At 53.6% G+C, this 25,775-nt stretch overlaps 1 protein-coding gene across 1 annotated transcript; it reads right to left on the reverse strand.

Moving 5' to 3' along the window:
* Positions 1–797: 797 nt before the first annotated feature.
* Positions 798–22,742, reverse strand: EPHB3 (EPH receptor B3). The gene is made up of 15 exons (XM_077825858.1): positions 22,680–22,742; positions 21,530–22,202; positions 6,864–7,019; positions 6,236–6,571; positions 5,375–5,499; positions 5,045–5,214; positions 4,854–4,952; positions 3,915–3,973; positions 3,534–3,656; positions 3,197–3,444; positions 2,494–2,709; positions 2,237–2,386; positions 1,935–2,128; positions 1,504–1,659; positions 798–906 (listed from the first exon to the last, which is right to left on the reverse strand). The coding sequence occupies exons 1-15, from the start codon at positions 22,734–22,736 to the stop codon at positions 798–800; spliced, it is 2,871 nt and encodes a 956-aa protein (XP_077681984.1). The 5' UTR covers positions 22,737–22,742.
* Positions 22,743–25,775: the final 3,033 nt, after the last annotated feature.

Raw genomic sequence — 25,775 nt, forward strand, 5'->3', positions numbered from 1 at the left:
AGCTCGGCCTGGCCTCCCTGACGGCGCTCCGAACTCTGGCTGAGCAGGAGCAAGGCTGCCTTTGCTCCCCTGGTCCCTGTGCAAACTCGCGCTGATGGCCTTTCTCCGCAGTCCAGATTCGGCCATAAAACAAAGAGGGATGAGAGATCTGGAGTTGGTGTGTCCAACTCCCTGCATAGTAATCTCACTGCGGTCAGGTTCCGGCGTCCAGAGGCAAATGGACCGATACCCGCCCCCTTCCGACACATTCCAGTGCAGATCCCTGTATGGGGGCAGCAGGGGGACATGATTGTCTGGGGCTGCACAGGAGAAGGCCAGGTCGGACCCCGCTCCATGCCCTTCACAGTCGGGCAGCTGCTGTGTATGCTTGTATCCCCACAACCCCCTCGCTAGGCCACAAGCTCGGGAAAGTGCCCACAGCGTCTCCAAAAGGCGCGTAGCGAGAGGAGAATGTTTGTGACTTTGGGGTTAAGGAAATCCAAGAAGCGGAACAACTCCTGAACCCATGGCGCTGTGTGCAGCGGAGATGGGGCAGGAAGAGGGGGTGAAGTCTTCATCCGATAATCTGTCTTCAATATGAAGACTGCATCGCCGGCTCCGTTCCAAACACAAACACAAGGCTGGTCTCCCTCTCGGCCCAAGTGCCTTGGATTCACGGAGACGCGTCCCATCCCGTGTGACTGTCAGAGGCCGAGAAGCTCCACGCAAAGGGGAAAACAGGAAGCCGGGCCGCACCACAAACTAGAATCTTATTGACAGATTCCCTCAGTCCATTCCAGCCCCAGAATTTCCTGTGGTCAAACCTGAACCGGGAGGGTCTGGTTCATTTGCAGCCTCATGTCCTGAATACTGCTCAGGATCTTCTTTTGATGTCCTGCGAGTGTCACCCCTATCCTGAGCAGGTCTCTGAAAGGACAAGAGGAGGCAAAGCTCGTAACAAGTCTACACACTCCTTGGAGAGCCCTGTGCAGGGGCATTTCTGCTGCAGCATTAACCACTGGCTGATGGAGCAGACAGATATTCCCCAGCTGTGTTTAGAGGGGCCCAGAACACGGCAGCAGAAATCCTTTAATGCCACTTGGCCTCCTGGCCAGACACAACAACAATCTAGTCAGGGTCTGCACCCGTCCCAGCTTCATATGAATCCCCTACACCCCCAGCCATGCACTGATCTGCGTCTACTTCTCATGGCCACATCTACACTGCAACGAGTCTCAGAGCCTAGGTCGATTGACTCCGGCTCGTGGGCCTCAAACGAGCCACATACACATTTGGCCTAGGGCTGGAGCGCGGGCTCTGAGACCTGGCCTAAGAAGCTACTTAATTCTAAGAGCAGAGGTGCTGGACACTGATCACAGAGCTTTCCCAGCCCAAGAGGGAAAACTTGCGCACACTTCATTGTTCTTAGGCAGGAGGCATCTGCCCTCAGAGCTGCTGCGTGCTCTTCCTCCCAGCAGTGCCCTGTGACCAGGCCCAGCTCCCAGCCCCTTCAGCCCCACTCACTCCGCTGTCATCTGTGCCACCAGGTCGAAGGATGCAAATCCAGCGTTGACAAAGCTCTCCTTGTACCGTCCCATTTTGATGGCGTCGAGCCAGTCGCCCACGGTGGTGAAGGTGGTGTAATCCGGCACGGTGCGGTCCAGGAGTGGCTGAGACACGCTGCGGGGATAAGAGCGAACCCAGAGTTAATGCGGGGAGGACACAGGGTGCTGTTGGGCTGGGGTAGGTACAGACCTCTGCCAGGCACTGGTGGATAATGGGGTTCCCCCCGGTGCTGTCTCCACCTGGATCCCCACCTCTAGCCCCCTAGGTTCTAGCTCAGCCAATGCCTGGCTCCAGCCCATGCAAAGCAGATTCCCCAGCATTCCCTGCACTGCAAAGGGACGAGCGGCCTGGCGGGGTCGCTACCGGAGCAGGGAGGGGAGGGCACTGACCCAGACTGGACGCTGGCGATGACCTTCAGGCTGGCTGCGTTCCGGATGAGCTTGTCCAGCGTATTCACTATCTGTGCAAACTTGGGCCGTAGGTTGCGGTCACGCACCCAGCAGTCCAGCATGAGCTGGTGCAGCGCCGTGGGGCAGTCCATGGGCGGCGGCAAGCGGTAATCCTGCTCCACAGCGTTAATCACCTGCCAAGACACACAGGCACGCACGCGCTCAGAGCGGCTGCGAGTCAGCCAGGCGGCCAGCCCCCCGGGCGCCACCAGAGCCTGGCTCCCACCCGTGGTCGCACTTACATCCTGGTTGGACATGTCCCAGTAGGGCCGCTCCCCATAGGACATGACCTCCCACATGACGATCCCGTAACTCCACACGTCGCTGGCCGAGGTGAACTTGCGGTAGGCGATGGCTTCCGGAGCCGTCCACCGGATCGGGATCTTACCACCCTGTGGGGAGAGACGCTTAATTCCATTATTTAGTGTCTACCTCAGGGCGCCCCCGCGGCCCTGCCCTCTGCGGCCGGGCAGAGGGTGCCGACAAGAATCTCACATACCAGCGAGCTGGTGTAGGTGGGGTCGGCGGGGTCGTCCTCCAAGAAGCGCGAGAGCCCGAAGTCCGACACCTTGCACACCAGGTTGCTGTTGACGAGGATGTTGCGGGCGGCCAGGTCACGGTGCACGTAATTCATCTCCGCCAGGTACTTCATGCCGGCCGCGATGCCACGCAGCATCCCCACCAGCTGGATCACCGTGAACTGCCCGTCATTCAGCTGCCGGCAGACATTGGGGAGAGGTCAGAGGGGTCCCAAAGGTGAGCCCTTCGTTCCCTGCTTCCACAGGCGGCTTGGGGAGGGGTTCTGATCTCCCCCTAGAATGGGCCAATGAACCTGCTTAGAGGTTCTGGCTAGCTGAGCCTCTAACACTCCCACCGCAGGAAAGGGAAGAGTATACGTGGGGGGGGACGGGACCCTAACACACTATTACTCTCTTCATAAGGTGCCACCTACCTCCCGCCCACCGTGATCCTCCAACAGGGCCCCTCCTCCCCATCCCAACGTTCGAACCCTGGGGGCATCAGTGTGAAACGCAGAGAAGCAAAGGCATGTGAGAGCCGAACGGGACGGGAGCGGCGAGTGCAGAGCAGAGGGCTGCCCAGCCAGAGAGAGAGAGAGAGAGGAAGGGGAGCGATTCCATTCCAGCCTCCTGTCCTCCCACACCCCTGGGGCACAGCCTGCCCCGCATTGCAGCAGGCCTCACCCGGAGGAAGGAGTCCAGGGCGCAGTTCTCCATGAACTCCGTGACGATCATGACTGGCCGGCTCTTGGTCACCACGCCCTCCAGGTGGATGATGTTGGGATGGTCAAACTGCCCCATGATGCTGGCCTCGCTCAGGAAGTCCCGCCGCTGTCGCTCCGTGTAACCCACTTTCAGGGTCTTGATGGCAACAAAGATCTCCCGCCGGCCCGGCAGCTTCAGGCGGCCCCGGCAGACCTCCCCGAACTCCCCTGCAGGGGAAGAACAGCGGAGCGGTTACAGACAGCGAGAACTCCCTGGCAGCCCTGCCACACGAGCCGCGCCCCGTCAGGTGACTTGCCTGCTCCAATCACCTCCTCGATCTTGACGCAGGAGATGTCGATCTCTTTGGCAAACTCCCGGACTGCCTCGTTGGGGTCCTCGTAGGTGAAGGGGTCGATGTAAACCTTCATCCCGGGAGTGACTGCGAGAGCAGAGCAAGTCAGGCCCAGTGGGAGGGCGCGGTCCCAGCAACACCCCTCAGCCCGACCTACAGCGTCATAGGACATCCTGGGGCCCAGGCCAGGAACTCTAGCACCAGACACAAAGCCCCCACAACTAAGGAAATCATCCCAGTCTCGCTGCCCTGCACACGCGGGGGTGCAAGGGCCGGGTCACACTCCCGTACTGTTGCAGCACGCAGGGCTTGGGGGCAGGAGCATGCGCTAGGGGCTGGGGTCACACTCACTGTATTGTTGCAGCTTCTCCGTGTACTCCGAGTCCGTACCGCTCCGCTGCTTCCTGCCCAAAGGAGACAAGAGCCATTTCAGGACAGTCCATGCCTGCTGCGTGCCGAGGGGGCCACAGGTAAGTCCGCAAGCCAGCAGCGGAGCAGATGCCCCGCTCCGGCACTGCATGGTGTCAAGGTCAGCGCCTTTCCTTCCCTTCTCCCTGTATCGTCACCCTCAGCCTAGAAGCAGGGACATAGGCATGAACTGCTGGAGGGGACATTTGCTCTGGGCTTGGTTGCCCTGATTCATACTGGCTCAGAGACCCCGAAAGGTTTGCAGCGGGCAGGGCGAGATCTCACAGGGGCACAGGGCGTGTCATGAAGCCGGCTCCACCTGAAGGCCCAATGAGGGCTGCAGTGGTAAAGGTAGGCTGAAGGCTGGCTCAGGTTGGGGGCGGGTTGCTAGTCGCGTACAACCCAGTTTGCATCCGATGGCCTCTAACTGCTGAAGAACAAAGCCGTGGGGAGGAACACTCACTGCCATGCTCCATGGGTGCAGACCTGCTGCCCAGGGAGGCCAGGTGGAAGCAATGAGGTTTGGGAGGGGCACCTGCTCGGCTGATGTTCCTCGACAGAACATCCTCCCCTGCCGGCTTAACACCCATCTAGCACCACATGCAGAGGACAACGGAGCCTGACGGGCCTGGAGCGATGGTTATTCTAGTGCAGTGGGAAGGGTTCTGCTAGAACCCCATGCGGACACTGCACTCCGCGGTGGAGCGGCCCCGGGTCTGGAAGGCCTGGCCCCCTCACTCCAGAACCCGGCATGCAGATGGGTATTTGCCTTAAAACACAGACAGTCTGAGGGATACCCCAAACACTGCAACAGGGACAAGGCCCTGTGGGACTCCTAGCCTGGGGCTCACACCCTTTCCCCGCCAGAGCTGGTACCTGAAGCAGACAATAGCAATCACCACCACAGCGATGACAAAGACCAGGCCTGCGGTGGCCGAACCCACGATCAGGGGCAGCTCCTGGAAGCTCTTCCCGCTGGAGCCTGTGGGAGACACGGGAGGCCGATCAGAACAAGGGGCTGAGCCGGGGCGTGGGATGGGAGCAGGAAGGGGTTCCAGCCCCAGCACATACCGTCTTCTGCAGGTGTCTGGAACTCCACAGGGAGGCTGTACCGGCCATAGCCGGCCACAGTGCGGGCCCGAACCTGCACTACATACAGGGAGTTGGCCGTCAGCCCATCCAGCCGCACTGTGTTCTGCTGGCTGGTGACGGTGTTCGCGATGCCCTCACTCTGGCCCTGCTGTGGGGCAGGAAGATCAGGGTCACTTACAGCGGTTGTCACAACCCCAAGCACCATCCTACCCCCTGCACCGGGGTTACCTCTATCACCATTACCCGCCCATGCACGTCCTGCAGGCAGCAGGGCTGGGGAGCGGGTGGCCTGGGCTCTCCTTTACCTTCTCAAAGTACTTGATTTCATAGTCCAGGATGATCCCGTTGGGTCTCTCTGGGGGCGTCCACGACAGCATCATGCTGCTGCCAGTACTGCCGTGCAGCTGAATTCTGGGAACGGCCGAGGGGGCTGCAAAACAGAAGGAAGGGATGGGCCAGGTTAAGCCGCAGCATTCGCAGCCCCATGCCAGCAGAAACATGTCGCCAGTCACTGAATTCATCCCCTGGGACCCCCCACAACGTCCCCCAACCCACATCCGTCTTCTACGGCTGAGACTAAACCAACGGGGCAAGATCCCACCAACTGCTGATGAGACCAAGATCACACTCCTCCTGCTCTCCATGGTACCCTCCTCCGCCTCAGGGATGATGCCCACGAATTCTGCTCAGTGAGTGGCAGCAGTAGGTTTCCAGTGCATTGGAGCGGAGCCCGATGCAGGGGAAGGTGGAGAGGGAAAGCAGAGAGTGCACCACATGCTCTGAAGGTTTGGGAGGGTCCTGACCTTAGCCAGGCCCACAAGGGAGAAAGCCCATCTGCCCCTGCAAGCCGGGAGTCTCTGGAGCCAGGATTAGAGAGCTGGGAGCATCCACTAGGTCAGCCCCCTATCTTTGTTTGCAGGAGTTCTGATCTCATTCCTTCCAGGGACACTGATTTAAAAACAGAGCGAAACAGTCACCCAGGGGATTAGATGCAGGAGCTTAGAGCCAGCAACGCTGCACAAAGGGCATGAACAAAGGACAATGGCCTCAGAGAGACTTTCAGCAGGAAACCCTGCTCTGGTTACTGGGGATATTACAGGAGCAGAGCAGAGATGCACCCTCTCCCCGGGCAGCAGCGGCTCCAGCCTGCAGCTGTCTGTACTGACCCGCCTGGTTGGTGGTGATGTTGACGGAGGCGAACTGGGGGGAGTGGGGGCTCTTGTTGGACACGCCGTTCACAGCCTGGATCTCGAAGGTGTACTGGGTGTGCGCCATCAGGTTGCTGATGTAGATGTGCCGGTCCGTCAGGCCGAGCTGGCGGGGCACGAACTCCACGTTGTCGTCGCAGCGCGTGCACACCCGGCGCTCCACGCTGCACTTCTTGCAGATGACGTTGTACAGCAGGTCGTCCCGGCCCCCCGAGTCCCGGGGCTCGCTCCACTCCAGCACCAGCGATGTCTCGTTCACGTTGGAGATGACGTTGAGAGGAGAGGATGGGACGCCTGCGGACGAGACACTCACATCAGAGCGGAGAGCGCCCCGAGGAGCCCCCAAACCCAGCCCACACCCGGATTTGTGGGGAGGTGGCCCTTTGGACTTGCAGTTCTCAGGACTGGATTCACTGCCTCTCGATCTGGCTGTTCATCCTTTACAGCGAGACGGTTATCCAGGACACCCCACTCCCCCAGCAGAGGAGAACTCAAACCACACTGCTGCAGACTGGGACCCCGATCCTGTCCCCCAAGGTCAGGGTCTGAGTGATCCAAGACGTCCGCTACACAGGGACAGACTTACTGGTGCAAGCACTGTCTGCGGAGTCTGCATCTGCCCGGAAGTAGCCGTTCCGACAGGTGCAAAGCATCGCTGCCCCAGAGCTCGTCCGGCTATTGGGGGGGCAGGGTGAGCAGAGACCTTCCCCTTGCTTCGACTTGAAGGTCCCGGGACCACAGGCTGCACGGAGGGGAGAGAAGGGAAAAATGAACTTTGTTAGTAACGCTCCCGGACAGAACGCCTGGCCTGGGTCATTAGCCCCGCACAGAGAGTGCGGGAAAAGCTGTGGAAACCCGGAAGCTCCCAGCCCACCTGCCCTGACAGGACAATACGAAGATGCCCCCTCAGCCTGGGAGACTCCCTCGGAGCAGCAGTGGGGTTCAGAGTTACAGCAATTGAGGCTGTAAATCTTTCCCAGTGATGTTCTCCAGAGCCCAAAAGGCCAGGATGCCAGGTGCCCGCCTCAGCAGGAGACACTGGAGAAAGAGTGATTCACCTCAGATTCCTTCTGAACAGAGCGCTGACCCAAGGGACCAGACTGACTGCTGGGAAGGAGCCCAGAACTTTCCTCCTCGGCTCTCCAGCCCTGGACGTTCACTGCAGAAACCAATCCAAGCCCTAATATGGAGCTACCAACAGATCCAGCCCCAACATCGCCCTCCCTTTTAGCAACCCCAGCCCAAACCTAGTGACTCTGCCCGTCACTGCGCTCTGGGCCCGGGGATTCAAAGCAGAGTCTTCTAATCCAGCGCTCAGCACGGCCAGCTCTCTAGGAACTGGTTTGTGATGAGAAACATGCCAAGCGCACCTAAGCTGGACGCAAGGGGCTTGCTGGCTGGCGCAGACGAGTGATTGTCACTAGCCCAGCTCAGCTGAACTCTTCTGGGCTTAGAGTAGCACCTGGGCTGAAGATGCCTCCAGGCATGGACAGAGGGCACCTTCCTACAAACATCGACACCTTTGAAACACCAAGGAGGAAGACCACCTAACCAGGAGTTACTGGCCTTCCAGGGAAGTGGAGTAAATCTCAACTGGACAGAGCCCCCAGGAAGGGTATAGGGGAACAATCCTACACTGGAAGTCAAAGATGGCAGAGATATCTAGGGTCCCCTCTAGTTCATCTCCTGGGTCAGGGTAAGACTGGTCCCTAGAGCATGTCCGCCATTGCTTTCTCCTGTCCCTTGGGAATCCATGTCGCAGATGGATATATCTCACTGACAGTCAGCCCAAGCTTCCCCTCTCATTCTCTTTCCATTAGCCCTAGTTCTAGCCCCTTGTACTGAACTGGACAGCCTCTCCCTCCTTGGCACTTAGCCCCTTCAAACACACAGGCATTCGGCGGTGCTTTGCCCAGCTGTGTTTTCAATCTTTCCTTCCAGCTCTTCGCTCTGTTCTGCTGACTGTCCCCGAATCCCTGCAGGGCATGACGGTGCCCAGAAGCGATCACAGTTCTAGGCACAGTCTCACTTCAGCGGGACAGAAGAGGACCCCTGCCCCCCTTGAGCTGTGTCCCGAAGCCGCTGCATGCGCAGCCCCAAGGCCAAGCACCTCCCTTGCAGCTGTCCCCCCGGGACTGCCCTCTCAGCCTTTGCTGCTTTCCAAATGCCTCCTTCCCCAGTCAGTCTGCATCTCAAAATTATGACACCCCGTTCGTGCCAGCTGTTCCGTTTGCCCAGCGTGACCCCCAGGACAGTCCCAGGCACTTCAGTGGCCAGGTCATTAGTTCTCTGTTCCCGCTGGTTTTCCTCACCCCCTGAAGTTCAGTGCCCATTGCACATTTGACATGCTGTTCACCCCTCTTCCAGAGGAACTGAGCTGTTTGGACAGGACTCTGCATCAACTCCAGTGGCCCATCCCCAGCCCTGCCAGTTTTCAGGCCCCGTGACAGTGTCATTCCCCAGCCAGTTTAAAGTCATTTGTCAAGTAAGGTTAAGCCGTTCTCCTAGACGCTTTGCTAAACAGCTGCCTCTGCTGGGCTGCCCACGTCTGAAAACCCTCCTGATTCTCATCACAGCCCCTCACTGAGCAAAAGGCCTGGATCCCAGGCCTGGTTTGAACAATGGAGCGTTTAGCCCTAACAAGGGCTCTGTGAAAAGACGAACCCAGCACTTGAACCCGAAGGAGCCCAGCGGTGGCGAAGTGCCATGAAACTAACTAACCCAGGTCTCGCACCGTCTCATTCACACCTGCAGTGTGGCTGATCCTGTCCCACGAGAAGGCAGGTCTCTCTCCAGGACCCTTCCTGAGCTACCAAGTATCAACAGCACTAACAAGGTCACAAAATAAGTTCGACCTCAGTGCACTGAAATGCTGGAAATTCATAGTTACAGCTGAAAATCTCTGCAGACAGCCCCCTGCTATGCACTGGCATCATAGCTCATGGAGCATGTCAGTCACCCATCACTGAGCCACAAATGTGTCCCTCAATAGCCATGGGCTTCCCAGGAGCTCAGAGATATCCTCCCCTCCCCTCCTGCCCCTCTCTAACCAGAGAGCCCTCCCTGCTCCACAGAAGACACGCTCAGAACCGTACCTCTCTTCCCATCCACCCGCTCACCCCGAGGTGTCAAACTGCCTTCAGTTATCCCTGTTCATCTCCGGCAGCTCCATCTCAGCAGACGAGCCTCCTGCTCTAGGCCTGCTACAACGCATCACCCACCAGATGAGAAGACTGAACCGCTCCATCTCTGGGGAGGCAAAAGCAGTTTCCGTTTACGAGGCATTTCCTACCACCCACAGTGGGAAGTTTTACAGCTGGGAACTGCAGCCTTGCACACAGGGTGTGGGGCATTTCGTAATCACACAATGGCTTGTTTTTATACACTTGCCCATCCAATCCTCCAGATTTACTACAGACACTAATTTCTTTCAGCAGCCATCAGCACAAAGCAGACACCTGGGAACCAATACCAACGTCTTTCCTAAGTTCACGCCACATTGCACCTTCATCCTCATTGCTGCTGCCGGAGAAAGATGGCCCAGCACCACAACCATTGACCCTTGATGCTGTAGTAGGGTCTCACGAGCGCAGAGATTCAGATCCAGAGCCACTGTCTCCCTCTCTTGGTCTTCAAATCACCCCACTTTGTGCCTCACAAATGCTGCAGAGTCTTGTAGACCTACAGGTCCAACAATCACAGGCTCGCAGACAAAACGGAGTTTTCCATTGAGAACTCCCTACACTAACCAATACTCCACATGACATCAGGGCCTGCCCTCTACCCGTACCACTCCACACCAGGGACAGTAAGGACAACCCCAGCTTCACCTACAGCAACTGTGGCTCTCACAAGTCAGTGCGTGTGTAGCCACAATGCACTGAATTGGACATGAATGTTTCTTCCCTTTGTTAAGCTCTGAAATAAACTAACGGAACAGAAGTGTTTGTTGTACTGTTTTTTAATTGCATATACGGTCACCCCCCACTGTTGTTGGTATCCAATAAAAACATCTATTTTTGGTAAACAATTCATCTTTGTTACTTCACAATATATGCTGCCGAATGCCTAGCGCTACTGAAAGTGCCCACTACTTGTTGCTGTGCAAGGCAACAGAACTCACAGGGTCAGGGCCTAACAAGGGTAATGATTGTAAATGTAAAGCAAGCACCACAAGACTAAGAGCTACATTAACAGCCAGTGCGATATTCACAGATGCACATCAAGCAGCACCCAATTCCTAACAGCCCCCAAAGCTCCAGAGCCAGATACAGCACAGTCCATCACATCCCATTACTGCGGCTGACTGTTAAAGTGCTCTTTCAAGGCCTCCCTCAACCACAAAGCTCCTTGTTGAGCTCTTCCAATAGCCCTTGTGTCTGGCTGTTCCCACTCAGCACAGAGCTGCTCCACCTTCGCCCTCCACCCCAGAGCCAACTTTTCTCCCTTTGCTTCACAGATATTATGCAGGACACAGCAGGCAGCTATAACCATTGGGATATATTGGGGTCCAATCTTGTGAGTAAACAGCACCCGCATCCCTTCCATCGACCAAAAGCACATTCAACAGTCACTCTGCGCTGGCTGAGCTGACAGTTGCCTCTTTCTTTGGTGCTGACAAGGTGGCATTTCAACATCGTCAACACTGATGTCAGGGAAGCATCCCCCGTGATCCACTAACCAGGGAAAAGTAGCCCTTTCTGTTGGATGTACTCTGTGGCAAGGTGGGTTGGTGCTAACATAGGGAGATGTGTGTCATCTATCACTCCACTGCAGTTTGGGAACCACACTGCTGCAAATCCATCCACTGTGTTCTGCACGTTGCCAAGAGTCACAGCTCTGCATAGCCGGACCATCCCTGACAGGTGTTTGTCTGACCTGCTCTTAAAAATCTCCAATGATGGAGATTTCATAACCTCCCTTGGCAATTTATTCCAGTGCTTAACCAACCAGACAGTTAGGAATTTTTTCCTAATGTCCAACCTAAACCTCCCTTTCTGCAATTTAAGTCCATTGCTTCTTGTCCTGTCCTCAAAGGTTAAGAAGAACAATTTATCTCCCTCCTCCTTGCAACAACCTTTTATGTACTTGAAAACTGTTATGTCCCCTCTCAGTCTTCTCTTCTCCAGACTAAACAAACCCATTTTTTTTTTCAATCTTCCCTCAAAAGTCACGTTTTCTAGACAGTTAATCATTTGTGTTGCTGTTCTCTGGACTTTCTCTAATTTGTCCACATCCTTCCTGAAACGTGGCACCCAGAACCAGACAAAATACTCTAGTTGAGGCCTAATCAGTGCAGAGTGGAAGAATTACTTCTCATGGCTTGCTTACAACACTCCTGCTAATATGTCCCAGAATTGTGTTTGCTTTTTTTTTGCAACAGTGTTATACTGTTGACTCATATTTAGCTGGTGGTCCACTATGACCCCCAGCAGTCTGTCCTCCACAGAATCATCTTGTCCCCCGCTGCTGTGGTTCTTCGTGCAGCTCTGCAAATACCGGAGGGTCGTGTACCCTGTGTTTGCAATGCTCTTGAAAGCAATGCAGAGCTGGGCAGACTCCATGCTAAGCGGCGGACAGCAAGGAGCACCGTATGGCTTTGTGGGATTTTAATAAAAGGCACAAAAATTATGGGATATGGGTGGCGTTACTGGATGGAGAAAGTTACATGATGGGACCTTGACCCTTTGCTTCCAGTCACGCCTGTGTGACTCATTTCTGCCCCACTAGGCATTGCCAAATTTTCCCAAAAGATAGTGCACTGGACAATGGCAAGTTGCATGCTGTGATACCTCCTTGTGGTGTACTGCATGGTGCAAGTATTCCTGGTGAGTACGTGCAAGGAGTCAAGCATGCACACGCACAAGCGACCTACTAAGTGCAGTAGGTTTATGCTGACGTAACGTGAGTTGACCAAAGCTTGTAGCGTAGACAGGGCCTCGGCCAGCAGCTACATCACTGGAAGGAAAGCTACTTACTGCAATGGTTCTCCAAGAGTATTGCCTCTACAGACCCTCCCTAGAGGGGCCGCATGCTCTGCCACACACACCACCAGGCAAAGCAGAAAAGCTGTTAGGGGCTAGAACACCAGGGTATGGGAGACCAACACCTAGCCACTGCTTAGCTCCTCTCCCTCCCATGGAAACACCACTGAAAACGCTAATGCAGAGGGAAGGAGGGCAGGTCAGTGCGGATCTACAAAAGCAATACTTACTAGCGAGTGCATAACCTCTCTTTCTCCTTCACTGCACTGTCTTTGCAGTTCCCCACCCTAAGAGACAATTAAGCAGCAGAAACCCTCAGGAAAAAGCCGAGTGCTACTGATTAAGAGCCTTATGCATTACTCTGATTTGGAAATCCAATCTAGACTCAGCAAAGCAAATGCTTTTAAGTCTACCAGGAGGCTGGTTCACACTCTTACAGAGACATTATGCAGGCAGGCTGCAGAAGCTGCTATCCCTCCATCTGACTGGGCTCCAAGTCCTTTAGACATGGAGGTTCCAGCTAAGTCAGGGGTGGGCAAATTTTTTAGCCCGAGGGCCACATCTGGGTATGGAAATTGTATGATGGGCCATGAATGCTCACAAAATTGGAGGTTGGGGTGTGGGAGGGGGTGAGGGCTTCGGCTGGGAGTGCAGATTCTGGGGTGGGGCTGGGGATGCGGGGTTGGGGGTGCAGGAGAGTGCTGCAGGCTGGGACCGAGGGGTTTGGAGGGTGGGAGGGGGATCAGGGCTGGGGCAGGGGGTCGGGGTGCAGGAGGGGGTCAGGGATGCCAGCTCCGGGCAGCGCTTACCTCAAGTGGCTCCCAGAAGCAGCAGCATGTCCTCCCTCTGGCTTCTATGCGAAGGCACGGCCAGGTGACTCTCCATGCTGCCCCGTCCTCAGGCGCTGCCCCTGCAGCTCCCACTGGCCGTGGTAGCTGGCCAGTGGGAGCTGCGGGGGCAATGTGCGGAGCCCCCTGGCTACCCCTATGTGTAAGAAGTTAAGGGGGGACATGCTGCTGCTTCTGGGAGCCATGCGGAGCCCTGGACACCACTCCCTGGCCGGAGCTCGAGGGCCAGATTAAAATGTCTGAGGGGCTGGACACGGCCGCTGGGCTGTAGTTTGCCCACCCCTGAGCTAGGTCATACCACACCGATTACAGCGCTCAATCCATTGGGTTACTTTCTGAGCTGAAGTCACCAGGTCTTTGGGTCCCCTAACAGCCTGGTAGATTTAGAGTTTTACCATTTAGACTTTACCCTGGCTTTGCCCTAGAAATCAGGAGATACTGGTATGTGGACGGGCTCAGATGAAAATCCAGGACCACCACTAGCCACGAATAGGGATGGTGTCTGCCATGTACACTTTTTCTTGATGGAAAGTCCAGAGGGAAGGTCTGCAGCTCGCACTCACCTCGCCAATTCCATGGCCACTACCAAACCACACTTAAGTGAAAAATGGAGACAGCAGACACCCAAAGAAGCCTCTGTGTGTTTAGATAGCCAGGCTCACGTCCCGTATGGTTACAAACCGGTGGATACAAGTTCAGATTTAAGGAACCATACTATGAAGGGATGAGGAATAACTGAAGTCCCTTGGACACATCAGGCTGAAATAGCTGCCATGTACACTTGACCTATGGCAAGAGAAGCCTGAGTCCACAAGGGGGACAGAAAATCCCAAACTGAGACAACAGGAGAAACTCCCTTAGTTTTCACAAGGCAGGAAACCCTGATGCTGCAAGTACAGCTTTACTGAGGCGATGAAGCTGAGGAGTTCTGGCTAGATCCCAAGTTGGACAGTACCCCGCCTCCCGATAGCCTCCTGCATGCTTGAGGGGACATAGCATTCTTTGCTTCCTGTTCTAAACGGTGTGCAGCATTGCTGAGGGCCCAGAAGCAGCTGCATTTCAGTCGAGAGAAAAGTGATTTTTGTATCTGGTTTGTACCAGCACCCACTGTCCTGGGTCTGAACTGGTTAGCCTGGGTCTGTACTTATGGTGGAAGAACGTACTTCCTTCCAAGCCCCATTCCCTCTTTTATTAATGTCCAATGCATAAGAACGGCAATATTGGGTCAGACCACAGGTCCATCTAGCCCAGTATCCTGTTTGCTGACAGTGGCCAGTGCCAGATGCCCCAGAGAGACTGGACAGAACAGGTAATCATCAAGTGATCCATCCCCTGTCGCCCATTCCTAGATTCTGGCAAACAGAAGTTAGGGACACCATCCCTGCCCATCCAGGCTAAGAGCCACTGATGGACCTATCCTCCATGAATTTATCTAGCTCTTTTTTGAACCTTCTGATAGTCTTAGCCTTGACAACATCCTCTGGCAAAGAGTTCCACAGGTTCACTGTGCATTGGGGGAAGAAATACTTCCTTTTGGTTGTTTTAAACCTGCTGCCTATTAATTTTATTGGGTGCCCCCTCGCTCTTGTGTTATGAGGAGGTGTAGATAACACTTCCTTGTTTACTTTCTCCACACCAGTCATGATTTTATAGACCTCAATCATATCCCCCCTTAGTCGTCTCTTTTCCAAGCTGAAAATGCAGTAGCTGAGCCCCTGGTTAGACAGCAGTAAATGCATTGTCATCACTTATTTATTTTGCTTATTAAGTACTTTGGGATGAAAGGCACTTGAGTGTGAGACAATTAGTAACCGATTTGACTCATAGCATCACCTCCTCAACAAGTTTCAAACCAGCAGGCCCGGGGAGGAGCAGAGAAGTACGGGCTCTAGCAGAGTCACGCTCCCATCCCGATACAGGAGTGCAACAGGTTTGCTTTACTCTACGGCCTCCAGAGCCTGGAAAAGAGCTGGCAGTGAGAGAAGCAGACTCGTCCTTCTGGGGTTCTTGCTTCCCCTATCCAAGCTACTTATTACATGGCTCCGTCACTGTAGGATCCATTCTCCCCATTGTATTTATCCTGTTAGCACCCATGAGGCAGGGCATGGCTACCATCCCCACTGTACAGATGGGGGAACAGAGGCACAGTGAGGCTACGTGAACTCGCATAAGAAAATACAAAATCTGTGGCAGAGCAGGGACATGAACTCAGGTCTCCCATGTCCCCAGTTAGCACCCTAACCACTGAACAGTCCTTTCTCTGTGAGAAACTGCATGTGACAACCACAGTCTGGGCCAGTGCCCCAGGGATTGAACCAGAGCTCTCCAAGGATGGAAGCATGCGTCTTTACAGCTTGGGCTAAAGAGCCAGCATCCCCTGACCCTCCCGACAGGAGCTGACATTTCTGTAAGTGCTTTTCAGGCTGAAGAATCCCCAGAAGACTCCTGACACACAGATCACGTCTGTCAGAACCGAGATGCAGCCACCTCTAGGGGAAACGTGGCAACCATTTAACAGTCACAGCACAACTGGAAGCAGGAGAGGAAGTGAAGCAGAATCCCTGTCTAAAAATAATAATAATAAAAAAAATCAAGCTACTAGAACTCAGGCAGGGGGACAGGCTGGCAGAAAGTAGTTCCTCACTCTGGACTTTCGCCAGGACTCCAGGGATGACGCTGCCATAGGATGACACCACAAGAAGTTAGGATTTCGGTTTCACATCTGGCCTGCAAGTCAACAACTCCTCCAGAGACACAGCACCTATTGCATCACGGGGAGCACCAGCTCAGAGGGCCACCTGCCAAAACACCACTTCCTGCAGCACCCGGGGTTTTCGGTAGAGATCTCTGCCATCCAAGTATTGACTCAGCCCAACCTTGCTTAGCCTCTGGAGTCAGACAGAATGACAATACCAGGTGGTCTGGTTGCAGAAAGCTTCTCTTTCAAAAACAAAGCCCCACCCCTGTGAATAAGGGCCATGGGAGGGAGCTAAAACACACTGAAATAAATCATCCCAACATCACACACCATGACTCACCATGTACAGGGCCTGTGATTACCGCACTGGATGTGGGCAAGGAGAAGGGAATCCCCCTCCCCCCCCCGATACACACTGAACTCGATATTCTGAGGTCCCCTCCCTCTGCAGGGAGGGGGGAGGGTTGTCCCGACAGCATGAAAATTCAAAACTGCATGGTACAGGGTACTTTACTGTCCAGATCATTAGACCAGCGGTTACTCTCCACCCCAGCACCATCTCCTGTAGGACTCTCTGCTCCTTCTTAGGGGCAGATAATAGCCCCGAATTATACAGTTTTAGGGCTGAGACAGTTTTCTATCCACACTACAGTATTGTAACCCAGACAGCGTCTTTCCAATTTCTCTATTCCTTTCCCCTGCAGGACGAAAGCAAAAGCCCCACGAGTCTAGATAAATTAAACCCATCACATCCCTTTGTCCGGCAACCCTGTCATTTTGTTAAAGGCCGCAATCAGGTTTGCCTGGGACAATCTGTGCTTCATGAACCTGCGCGGTTCACGCACATTACTCTTTCATAAGTGCCCACAGATGGATTAGCGTCACAGTAGCACTGTTCCAGCTGTGGCTCAGGTGACCACGCTCATTCTAAACCTCTATTTTCAAGGCACTTCATTTCAAGAAAAATTACCCTTTGGGCTGAACTCTCTCATGCTGGTTCAGTCCAAAAGTGGTGCGTTGCAGGGGGTGCAGGCTGGAGTAATCTAGAAAAAGCCTTTGGGTGTTTGAATGATGCCCAAATAAAGTGTAAAACCAAATCTAAAAAGGAGAATTTAATTTTATTTTTTTACTCAAATCACAAGAATATGAATTTAAAGGGCACTGATGGGTCAGAAATAATATTTAAGAGTCAGATTTCCTTAACTATGTTGCAAGTAACAGATTTTTAAAATTCTAGCTTACTTCTCTTGCTGCCTTGGAATCTGCCACCTCTTCTTTTAATTATCTAAATAATTAGTTTCACTTCCTGGTTTTCATGCAGTAACTCAGTGTTGCAACGTGGGGCTGAAAATAATTGGCAAATGCTATGATTAGTAGGCAGTTTTTTAAAAAGTCATGGTAACATATCCATTAGTCATTGGTTGCAAAAAGTTTGCTTCTACAAACTCCAGACTTTGGCCCCAATTTGACCCAATGGCATCCCTTGAAAAAGCTCAAATTTAGTACACAGGCTTTGAAGGAACACGTGCTTTGCTGAGTTTGGAAGACAGCTGGTTGAGGAATAAATTCAGGAGTGAGAACAGCATAGCACGCATGCTCTGGGCGTGCTCTCTCTCGGCATTTAACCGATTAGACATTCACATATTATTGAACTATGCAACCATTTCTCTAGTCTAACAAAAGAGAAGGAAATGTACACAAAGCCCATTGTTCCTGTAACACGATAGCTCTGATTTTATGTGCACAGAAATCAGGGAAGCTGGGCTGCTTTCTAGGCAGTGGATTATTTGAAATATATTGCCTCCAATCTTGCCTCAGATGATCATGTGAGCAGGTACGTTGAAAGTCACGGGGAAGGGGCGTGTTGCCAATGAGACTTCAAACAGACATCTCTAGAGATCCAATCAGTCTGATGTGATGGACACCAGGCATGAAGGAATCTGGATAAACTGTCCCCTACAAGAGGGTTTTGTTTGGTTGGTTGGCTGGGGGGGAATGTCAGAAGCAAAGATACCACGCATTCTGTGTCGATCCCTCGAAGACAAGCGTCTCACACAGTGCCGGTGCTGGCCCATGGGGGGGCCCTAAGCAGGATTATTTGCCCCCCCCCCCCATACTAATAATTAATAGGAGCCCCCTTTGAGCTGCCCAGGGCCCTAAGCAATTGTTTAGTCTGCTTATGCCTAGCGCTGGCTCTGGTCTGACATGACCTGCACCTGGAAGAAAAAACTCCAGTGGGCGATTTCACCCTAACATTGTCCCATCCAAAGTAGGAATGGTCTGTTTTTAAAGAGACACAGTAAACAAACGAAAGTTGGCATAGCAGTTTGCTGAGGCAATGCAAGGAGGGCACGAGTACATTGCAAGAAAAATAATCACCTGGAGCAGCAAGTCTCAGAGCCCGGGTCAAGCCAGCTTGAGCTAAAAATAGCAGCGTAGACGTTTGGCCTTGGGCTGGCTGGAGCCTGGGCTCTGACATGGCAGCGAGGGGGGTGGGTTTCAGAGCCCAGGCACCCGCTCACGCATCCACACTGCTAGGTTTAGCCCGGCAGCGTGAGCCCGAGTCAGTTGACTTGGGCTCAGACTCTTTGCCACTGGGTGGGTTTGGGGTTTTATTGTGTTGGTGGTGGGTTTTGGTTTTTTTTTTTTTTTTTGCAGTGCAGGTGATGCACACGAAGTAGATGTGGAGTACACATGCTCACAGTGCAGCTGGCCTGGGACCCTGTGGAAATTAGCACCATTTGGGGGTGGGGGAGAAGATGGCACATCCCTTTGAGGGACTCAGCATTTGAGCCCAAAGCATCAAAAAGACAGCAAATCCTCCCCTACCCCTGCAACATTCCTCCTCATTCAGTGATCCAAAGGAGTCCAGAGAAGCTGGGTGGGGTTGGTGGAGCTGCAGAAACAACGTAATCCAAAAACCGCAGCCAAGGGTCCGCAACCTTTCTCCCTCCCGAGAGAGCTGCCTCTGGAAATCCCCATTCTGGGGAGAGCGGCAAGCAGTGCAACCCCCCTGCCGAAAGAGCTGTGCGCTAATGACATAAGGACAACGCGCCCGAGAACGAGACGGCAAATCAATGCTGTGGAAACATAGCGTTCAAAGCATGCCAAAGACCACGACGCTGCCTTCCGCCTGGCGGAATGAGCCCTCGACCCCCGAGGGAGCAGGATGCTAGCTTTGTCTAACAGATCTGAATACAGAAATCTAATCCCGCCGCGTGGAGAAGAGGATCTCTTCAAAAGCCACAGGAAGTCTGCAGTGGGGTGGATTTGCAGCAGGTTTTCCCATCTCAGCAGTAACTCAGGATTCGCTTTTTTTTTCCAATTAAAATGTGATTCCTGGCCCCTATAGGCACTTTTCCCCCAGAGATCACGAGGCGTTTTACAAAGGACGGTAAATAACGTTGACCTTAAAACTCTCTGGGGCAAGTGCCATTTCTACCTCTGTCTGAATAGTGCTCGGCACAATGGGGGCCACAAATGTGATTAGAACCCCTCGGTGCTATGCAACAAACAACATCCCCATTTTATGACTAGGAAAGGGAGGCAGAGAGGAGTGGAATGAGCTGACAAGGTCCTCGTCTCTATAAAATCCATCTTAGACAGGTTAGGTTTGCATGCGAATGGGCACACACATGTACCAAACCTTGTACTATTTTCAAAGAATGACAGAAGACCCCTCCCTTGTACAAGGGCATGGAAGGCAGCAAAAACAGCCACTTACTTTTTGGTTGTATCCCAGGACAATCCTTAACTCACTAACAGAAGAACTCTAAAATGACTGGTAAAGGGATAAGAAAATGGAGCGACTTCTCTAGGTTCTCCAAATCCTTAAGCTGCTTTTGTTTATGGACACATGACCATTTAGCGAAAGATCTCCTATTCCACAAGCAAAACGTGATTTCCCCAGAGAAATGCAAGGATTCCCCTTTTAATAACCAGCAACTAGTGCATCACATGGAGATTTTTAGGTCTAAGGAGCTTTCCTTACTGATGAGGAAAGAGGTCTGGGCAAGAAGAAAGCGGTTGCCATGGACAAGGCTAACAGAACTGAGATCACTTCTTGATCAACTTTTGTTGAAAGAAGGAGATGGGGAACGAAAGATGCATCCTCTTTCCCAATGTAATGATCATTTAACACAAAGTTGGAACCCCTGATGCACCGGAGTGGACAGATACTATTCTGACTCATTTGGCAAAAAAAGGAGTTTTCTTTAGTCTCCATGAAAACTACTCATGTTGATCTGACTTATCTGCTAGTGAGTTTTTCCCTCCTGCCCGAAAAGGCAAGCTGAAAGCATTACCAGAAGCCCCATCCCTCACTATGACTCCAGGATCTCCCTGGCTGTTCAGATAAGTCACTGCTGCAGAGCACTGCTCCTTCGAACCTCTATTGCCTTTTCTCTAATCAGAGAAACAAAGGCACAGACGCAAGTAAGGTAAAGTCTTAGCCCCACAGCTTCCTGTACAACATGAATTGTCTGAGTATTGCTGGGCAGGGCCTCTGTCTCACAATCTAGTCTCTGAGACCTCCTACTAGAAACCCCGCCATCTCCTGGAAGAATCCAGGAGAGACCCTATCAATGTTTGAATCTGAGCAACACCACAGCCAGTTTCCCCATGCTCACTCTTGACCTTAGGGTTAAGAAGAGAGAACCAAATGAATCACACCCTTATAAGTACAGGCTCTTAGAAGTCAGTTCTCTAAATATGGATACCCCTGCAGGCTCTCATGGTGACAGCTGGCTGCCACCACTGCCAGATGCTCTCCCAACACCCTCACTCCTGCAGTTTGCCTGATGGGCACTACTCTGTACAAACCAAGGTAGCCTTCCCAGTTGAACCCATGTTATTTCCTGCTTTACTGACACATGGAAGCGAGTGTCCTAAACGGCTGTGGGTCCTGAATAATCTTGAGAATTTAACCTAAGGATTATACTGCTCAGAGACGTAGTATGGCGCAGACACCAGCCCCACTTCTCTAGAGTCCCTCTCCAAGAGATACAGGACCTCACCCCATCGCTGCCTAGTGCGAGGAAGACTTGAAGTGGAATAGGATGGGGACTGGGTTCTGGCATGACCTCATACTGCGTATCCCATTCAGTAAGCGGCAAGACCCACTGATCCCAAGGTTCCCTGTTAGGCCTGTAAATAGGGACATCAGAAGCTGCAATCAGAAGGGGTTCTAGTTCCTCCAGGAAAACTGGAGCCCCTCAACGGCATGCGGTGCTCGCCCCGATGCCAAGAAAAGGACCAGGAGGTGGCAGGCCTGGGCCATAGCTCCCAGCTGCTGGAAGGCACCGAGTGCTAGCGAGCACACTACAGCTGATGTTAACTAGGTATCATCGGTGTGAGCTTTCATGTTTCGAACACCATCAGGCACCCAGGTGGAGACCCAGAAGTACAGATGGTCATTAAAACTGAATCACAGAGGATCAAACTCTAATGTCCAGGTGTCACGGAGTCCCCGGGCCATGCTGTGGAAATGCTCCCTGCGAAGCCAGACAGGACTCTGGGGAAGTCTCCTTTCTGGGAGCAGCCTGTCTTCAGGACACACAGCTCACACAGCTTCCACCTTCCTGGGTCTGACCTCAGAGCATTCAGCATCCTCTGCCCCTCCGTGCGCTTCCCACAGCGAGTCCGACTGCTCAGGCATACCTTAGACACATACCTTACTCCAGAGGAAAAGAACATGTTACGGGCCATCTAGCCACGTGCTTACCTTGGCACTGAGTATCTTTCATGGCAGGCTCATATCCAGCAGCGCATGTGCAGGCTCCCACTGGTACCATCCACTCCCCATCTCCATTACAGTACAGCTTCAGGGGCACGGACACTTCCACTGCATTGGGGATGCAGGTCCCAGGGGCAATGACCAGAGAAGTGGGCTCGGCCCCAGTTAAGGTCTCCGGAAAAACAGCAAAGCCAGCAATGGTGTTGGAGCATTTCTTATAGAAAGCACGGACAGAGATGAGAGACATACAGGCACCCAGGTCCTGGAAGGCCAGGTAAAAACCATTCTTGGAGAGAGGCCCAAAGCTGCGCACCTTGGTGTTCACACGGCCAGACTCCAGCTTGGAGAAACTCTCATCGGGGGCAATTGTATCCACTTTGATGTAGGGGTTTTCCATCCAGAAGGGGCTAGAGGCAGAGGCAGAATCTGTATCCGACTCGTAATAGAAGAGATTGAAGGTCTCTTTGCAGGAGCCTGGGATGTTGGGGATGCTGTTACAGTCCCGTACAGTGAATTTCAGTTCCACGTAGACTCGCTGGACGTCCTGGCGCTGGATGAACTGAGTACGAAGCCAGTTGTTCTGATTGGCCTCCCGCACATTGCACACCTGGTATGTTCGGATGGGGTTCATGGCCTCATCGTAACCACTGACTTCCTCCCACTGCAATGGAGAGAGATTGGCAGGTTAGCCCCTGGGATGGGCAGACCGGAATGCTTCAAAACATGGCCCCACCCCCACAACAAACTAATCGAAACCACATTGCATAAACCAGACACGTGATTACCCCCAAAAGCACCAACACACGCACACAGTCAGTATGAACCAAGGTACCCATATGGTCCGTCCCTGCCCTGCTCTCTCCTGGCCCTACTCCCCTCGTCATGCTGAAGACTGTGAGAACTTGACTCTTCTCTGTGCAATGCCATGCACTTGCGACTCCAATAGTAATGAAGCAGAGAGCTATGAGCTGGTCTGGGGAACGGAGGTGATTTCACAAGGCACACAGCGGGTACAGGAGGGAACCCAAAGGGTGCCCTTGTCTCGTGAAGCGTCCCAGTTCGGAACAGATCAAGACCTGCAGCTCAACCTGGAATCGGAAGCCCTGCGCAGGCCCTGAGAGGAGGACCTGAGTCTTACCCCGGTCTCTGGATGAGCCGTCCACGCCAACTCGGATGTCACCCACTTCGTATCCATCAGGGTTTCTGAAGGAAAAATGGAATTGAGAGACAAGTCAGGGTTTGGGAAAGAAACAGGAAGGAAATCTTTCAAAACATTTGCAGAGCTGCTCAGCTTGGGGGGTGGGAGGGAGAGGGGCAGAGTCAGACGGACTCCAGATTGCCTCCAGTCAAGGGGAGAGGAAAGATCCCATCAGGAGAATTGCTAAGGGAGCAGAGCCACCAACGAAATAGCAGGGAGTGGAATGTGGACAGCAAGCAAGAGCAGCCATCTTCCTTTCAGCAACCTTTCACTGAGCCCCGCTTGTTGGGCACCCATACAACCTCCTCCCTCAAAATACCTCCCTTGCTGTGAGGGTCTGCCAGCAGGGGAACAGCCCCCCCACCGCAGCACTGATGTCTTTGCTGTGGCTGAGGCTGAAAACGCCTGTTCCCATGACAGGGCGGTGCAGGCCAGGCAGGTTTCTCCAGCAGGGGAGGGATGGCAGGCTGCTCTCCCAAGCAGCCCCACATCACTCATTTCACAAGAGGCGAGAAGAATTTGACCGTCTGGCCGACATTCCAGGAGCGGATTACAAGCCAAACCTCCCCGTCAGCATTCCCCCGAGAGCCCCAGCCCCAGCCCCAGCCGTCGGGGGGAGCGAGAAGCCAGTCTGAGGAGAGCTGGAACTGCAGCCAGCTGGGGCTAATCCCAGGCTAGGCCAGGCAGCCCTACCGAACGTGAGCAAACTACAGTGGAAGAGTCCTGGCTGGCAGCAAACTGTCTCAATCCTGGTCTTAAAGAATTGCTAGGGGTCACGGCTGGGGTTGAGGGGGCGGCGTCAGAGGCCTGGAGGCACATGACACTCCCCATTTCCTCCACCACAACCAGCAGACAACCTCAATCCCACGCCAAGCACCAGCCCTGCCTAGCGAAACGGGTCTTCGCTCATGACCAACACAGCCTAGCTCCCGCCCCCAGTTACCCAGCACGAGTTCCCCAAACCCAGGGCCTTTCCCGAAGGCGCAAACGCAGACTCAGGTAAAAATGCCATTGCAGGGCAAAGAAATGCTCCTTCTGAACTGCACGTGGGTCTGTGCCTCTGCCAAATCTGTCCCACGGGCAGCCTCCACCTCAGACTGCCCCCACCTCTTGGCACATCACTCACTGCACTCTGCCACTCTCAGGGAGCCTCTCTTCAGGACACAGCCCTGGCCAACAGGCAGAGAGAAGAGTCTTTCCTCCATCCAGTTCACTTGTCCCCATTCCCTTCAACCTCCCTTCCCCCCGACCCACTTTGTGCCCTTTAGCCAGGATGCCCTATAGGCCACACCCCCACCTCCAACTCATGTCTAACACACACTTCCCAGGAGGCCTACGAATCCCAGTCCCCCAGTGCAACTCCCTCAAACATGGCGATACTCAGCAGCTAGGAGCCCAGCACCACCGCTCAGTCCCCGGGCCATCCCACTCCCTTGCACGTGGTCTAATCGGTGAGCTCTGGAGCAGGAGCTCCTTTGCTCAGCATGGGCGGCGCTATCCAAACACGCTTTGTACGCAGGGAGTCAGAGCTCGTTGGCCCAGCCTGTGAACAGGTATCTGGAGTCTCTTGGGGCATCACTCTAGTGAGGGCATTTCTCCCTCCCTGGCTGTGGGAAGTGCAGTGGCCCAGGGCCAAGGCATGAGACTTTCTCATCCTTCTGCCTCTCCCAACTGCCATGGAGCCTTCCCCATCCATGAGCCATCTGCCTCTTACAGGAGATATACTCCAAAGCAGCTTTCCCTGCTGTAGCGTAGTCTGGATGCAGAGGCCACTGGGTCACTCTCAGCGTGTGGGCAAGTAGCTCCCCATCCCAAGCATTCACTAGCGCATCCCCATAGCCCGCTCCATGGTTCACATCCCTGTATCCCAGCAGCTCCCCGGGGCACAGTCAATGATGCTGGAACACTCACCACTATTCTTCCAATAAGATACAAGGAATCCACCCCAGGCCAGCAGAAATTGCCCCAACTGGGGACCCTTTAGAAGAGGAAGTGAGAGGAATATCAGATGCCCCAGTGCTGGCCAGCAGGGACAGGAAGGTTACTGAGCAGTAACTGGAATTCTTCCCTCAGGGGCTTCTCTGATTGAGATCCACCCGCAAGAGAACCTCAAAAGACCGGTACAACGAGTGAGGAAGGAAGAAGGAGGCTCTGCTAATGCACATCCTCAGGGGAAACTCCATTCACTGGTCAATCACCTTCCTCTTCATGACTTGCCTCAACAGAATCCCAATCTTCTGAGGATGGGGGATTAGAGGAGATGCTATTAACAACACAGCCCTGGTCGAGCCAGTGAGCTCTGGTACCAGGATCCCAGACTGGTCTCAAGAGCTCTGACAGCCCTCTCCACTAGAGCAGTCTGGGCTGAGCTGGGCTGGTCTTCCCCATAGATTTTGCCACAGAGAGACAGAGGAGTCAATCTGTTTAGGGATCCTCAGCAGGGCCGGAACTGCTTGCTTTTGTGCCAAACACCAGGCATTTGGCATTCTCTGGAGAGGTAATTCCATTTCAAGACAGACTATGCGACTGATGCTTCATACTCATCCTGGTGCTTGCAACTCCAGCTGTTTGCCAGGGAGTTCCTTTTCCCAGCCAAGTGAATGGCGGAAAGGAGGACACAGTGCGTGTTCTTCTGTGCCAAGACAATTCTGTGGGACAGATGCATTGAGACACACACTGCCCTGCACTGGAGAGTTAGGAACAATGCTGCTTTGCTTCTGACCAGCACAGAGGGAATCGCATTGCTCAAAGCTCAGGGCTACGTGTGAAGCCTCTTGGGCTTCTGCAACTGTGGGATGCGACTCCCCCAGCATGAATTGGGACAACTGTTCCCATTTTTAATTCTCTAACAGCTCCTGTAGGTGCCCTTCATTGCCCAGGCAATGGCTATTAGACCCTGGGCTCCGCCCAGCTTCGCTCTCCTGAGGTAGGAGTCTCTCTGCAGAAAATGGCAGCGAGGTCTTGAGCACGGCACGGGACAAAGCATCAGAAATCTCCAGTGGCTCTTAAATAAGAGTACATTTGGCAGAGTCTAGA

The sequence above is a fragment of the Eretmochelys imbricata genome, chromosome 9 (genome assembly GCF_965152235.1).
Source record: "Eretmochelys imbricata isolate rEreImb1 chromosome 9, rEreImb1.hap1, whole genome shotgun sequence".
Lineage (NCBI taxonomy): Eukaryota > Metazoa > Chordata > Testudines > Cheloniidae > Eretmochelys > Eretmochelys imbricata.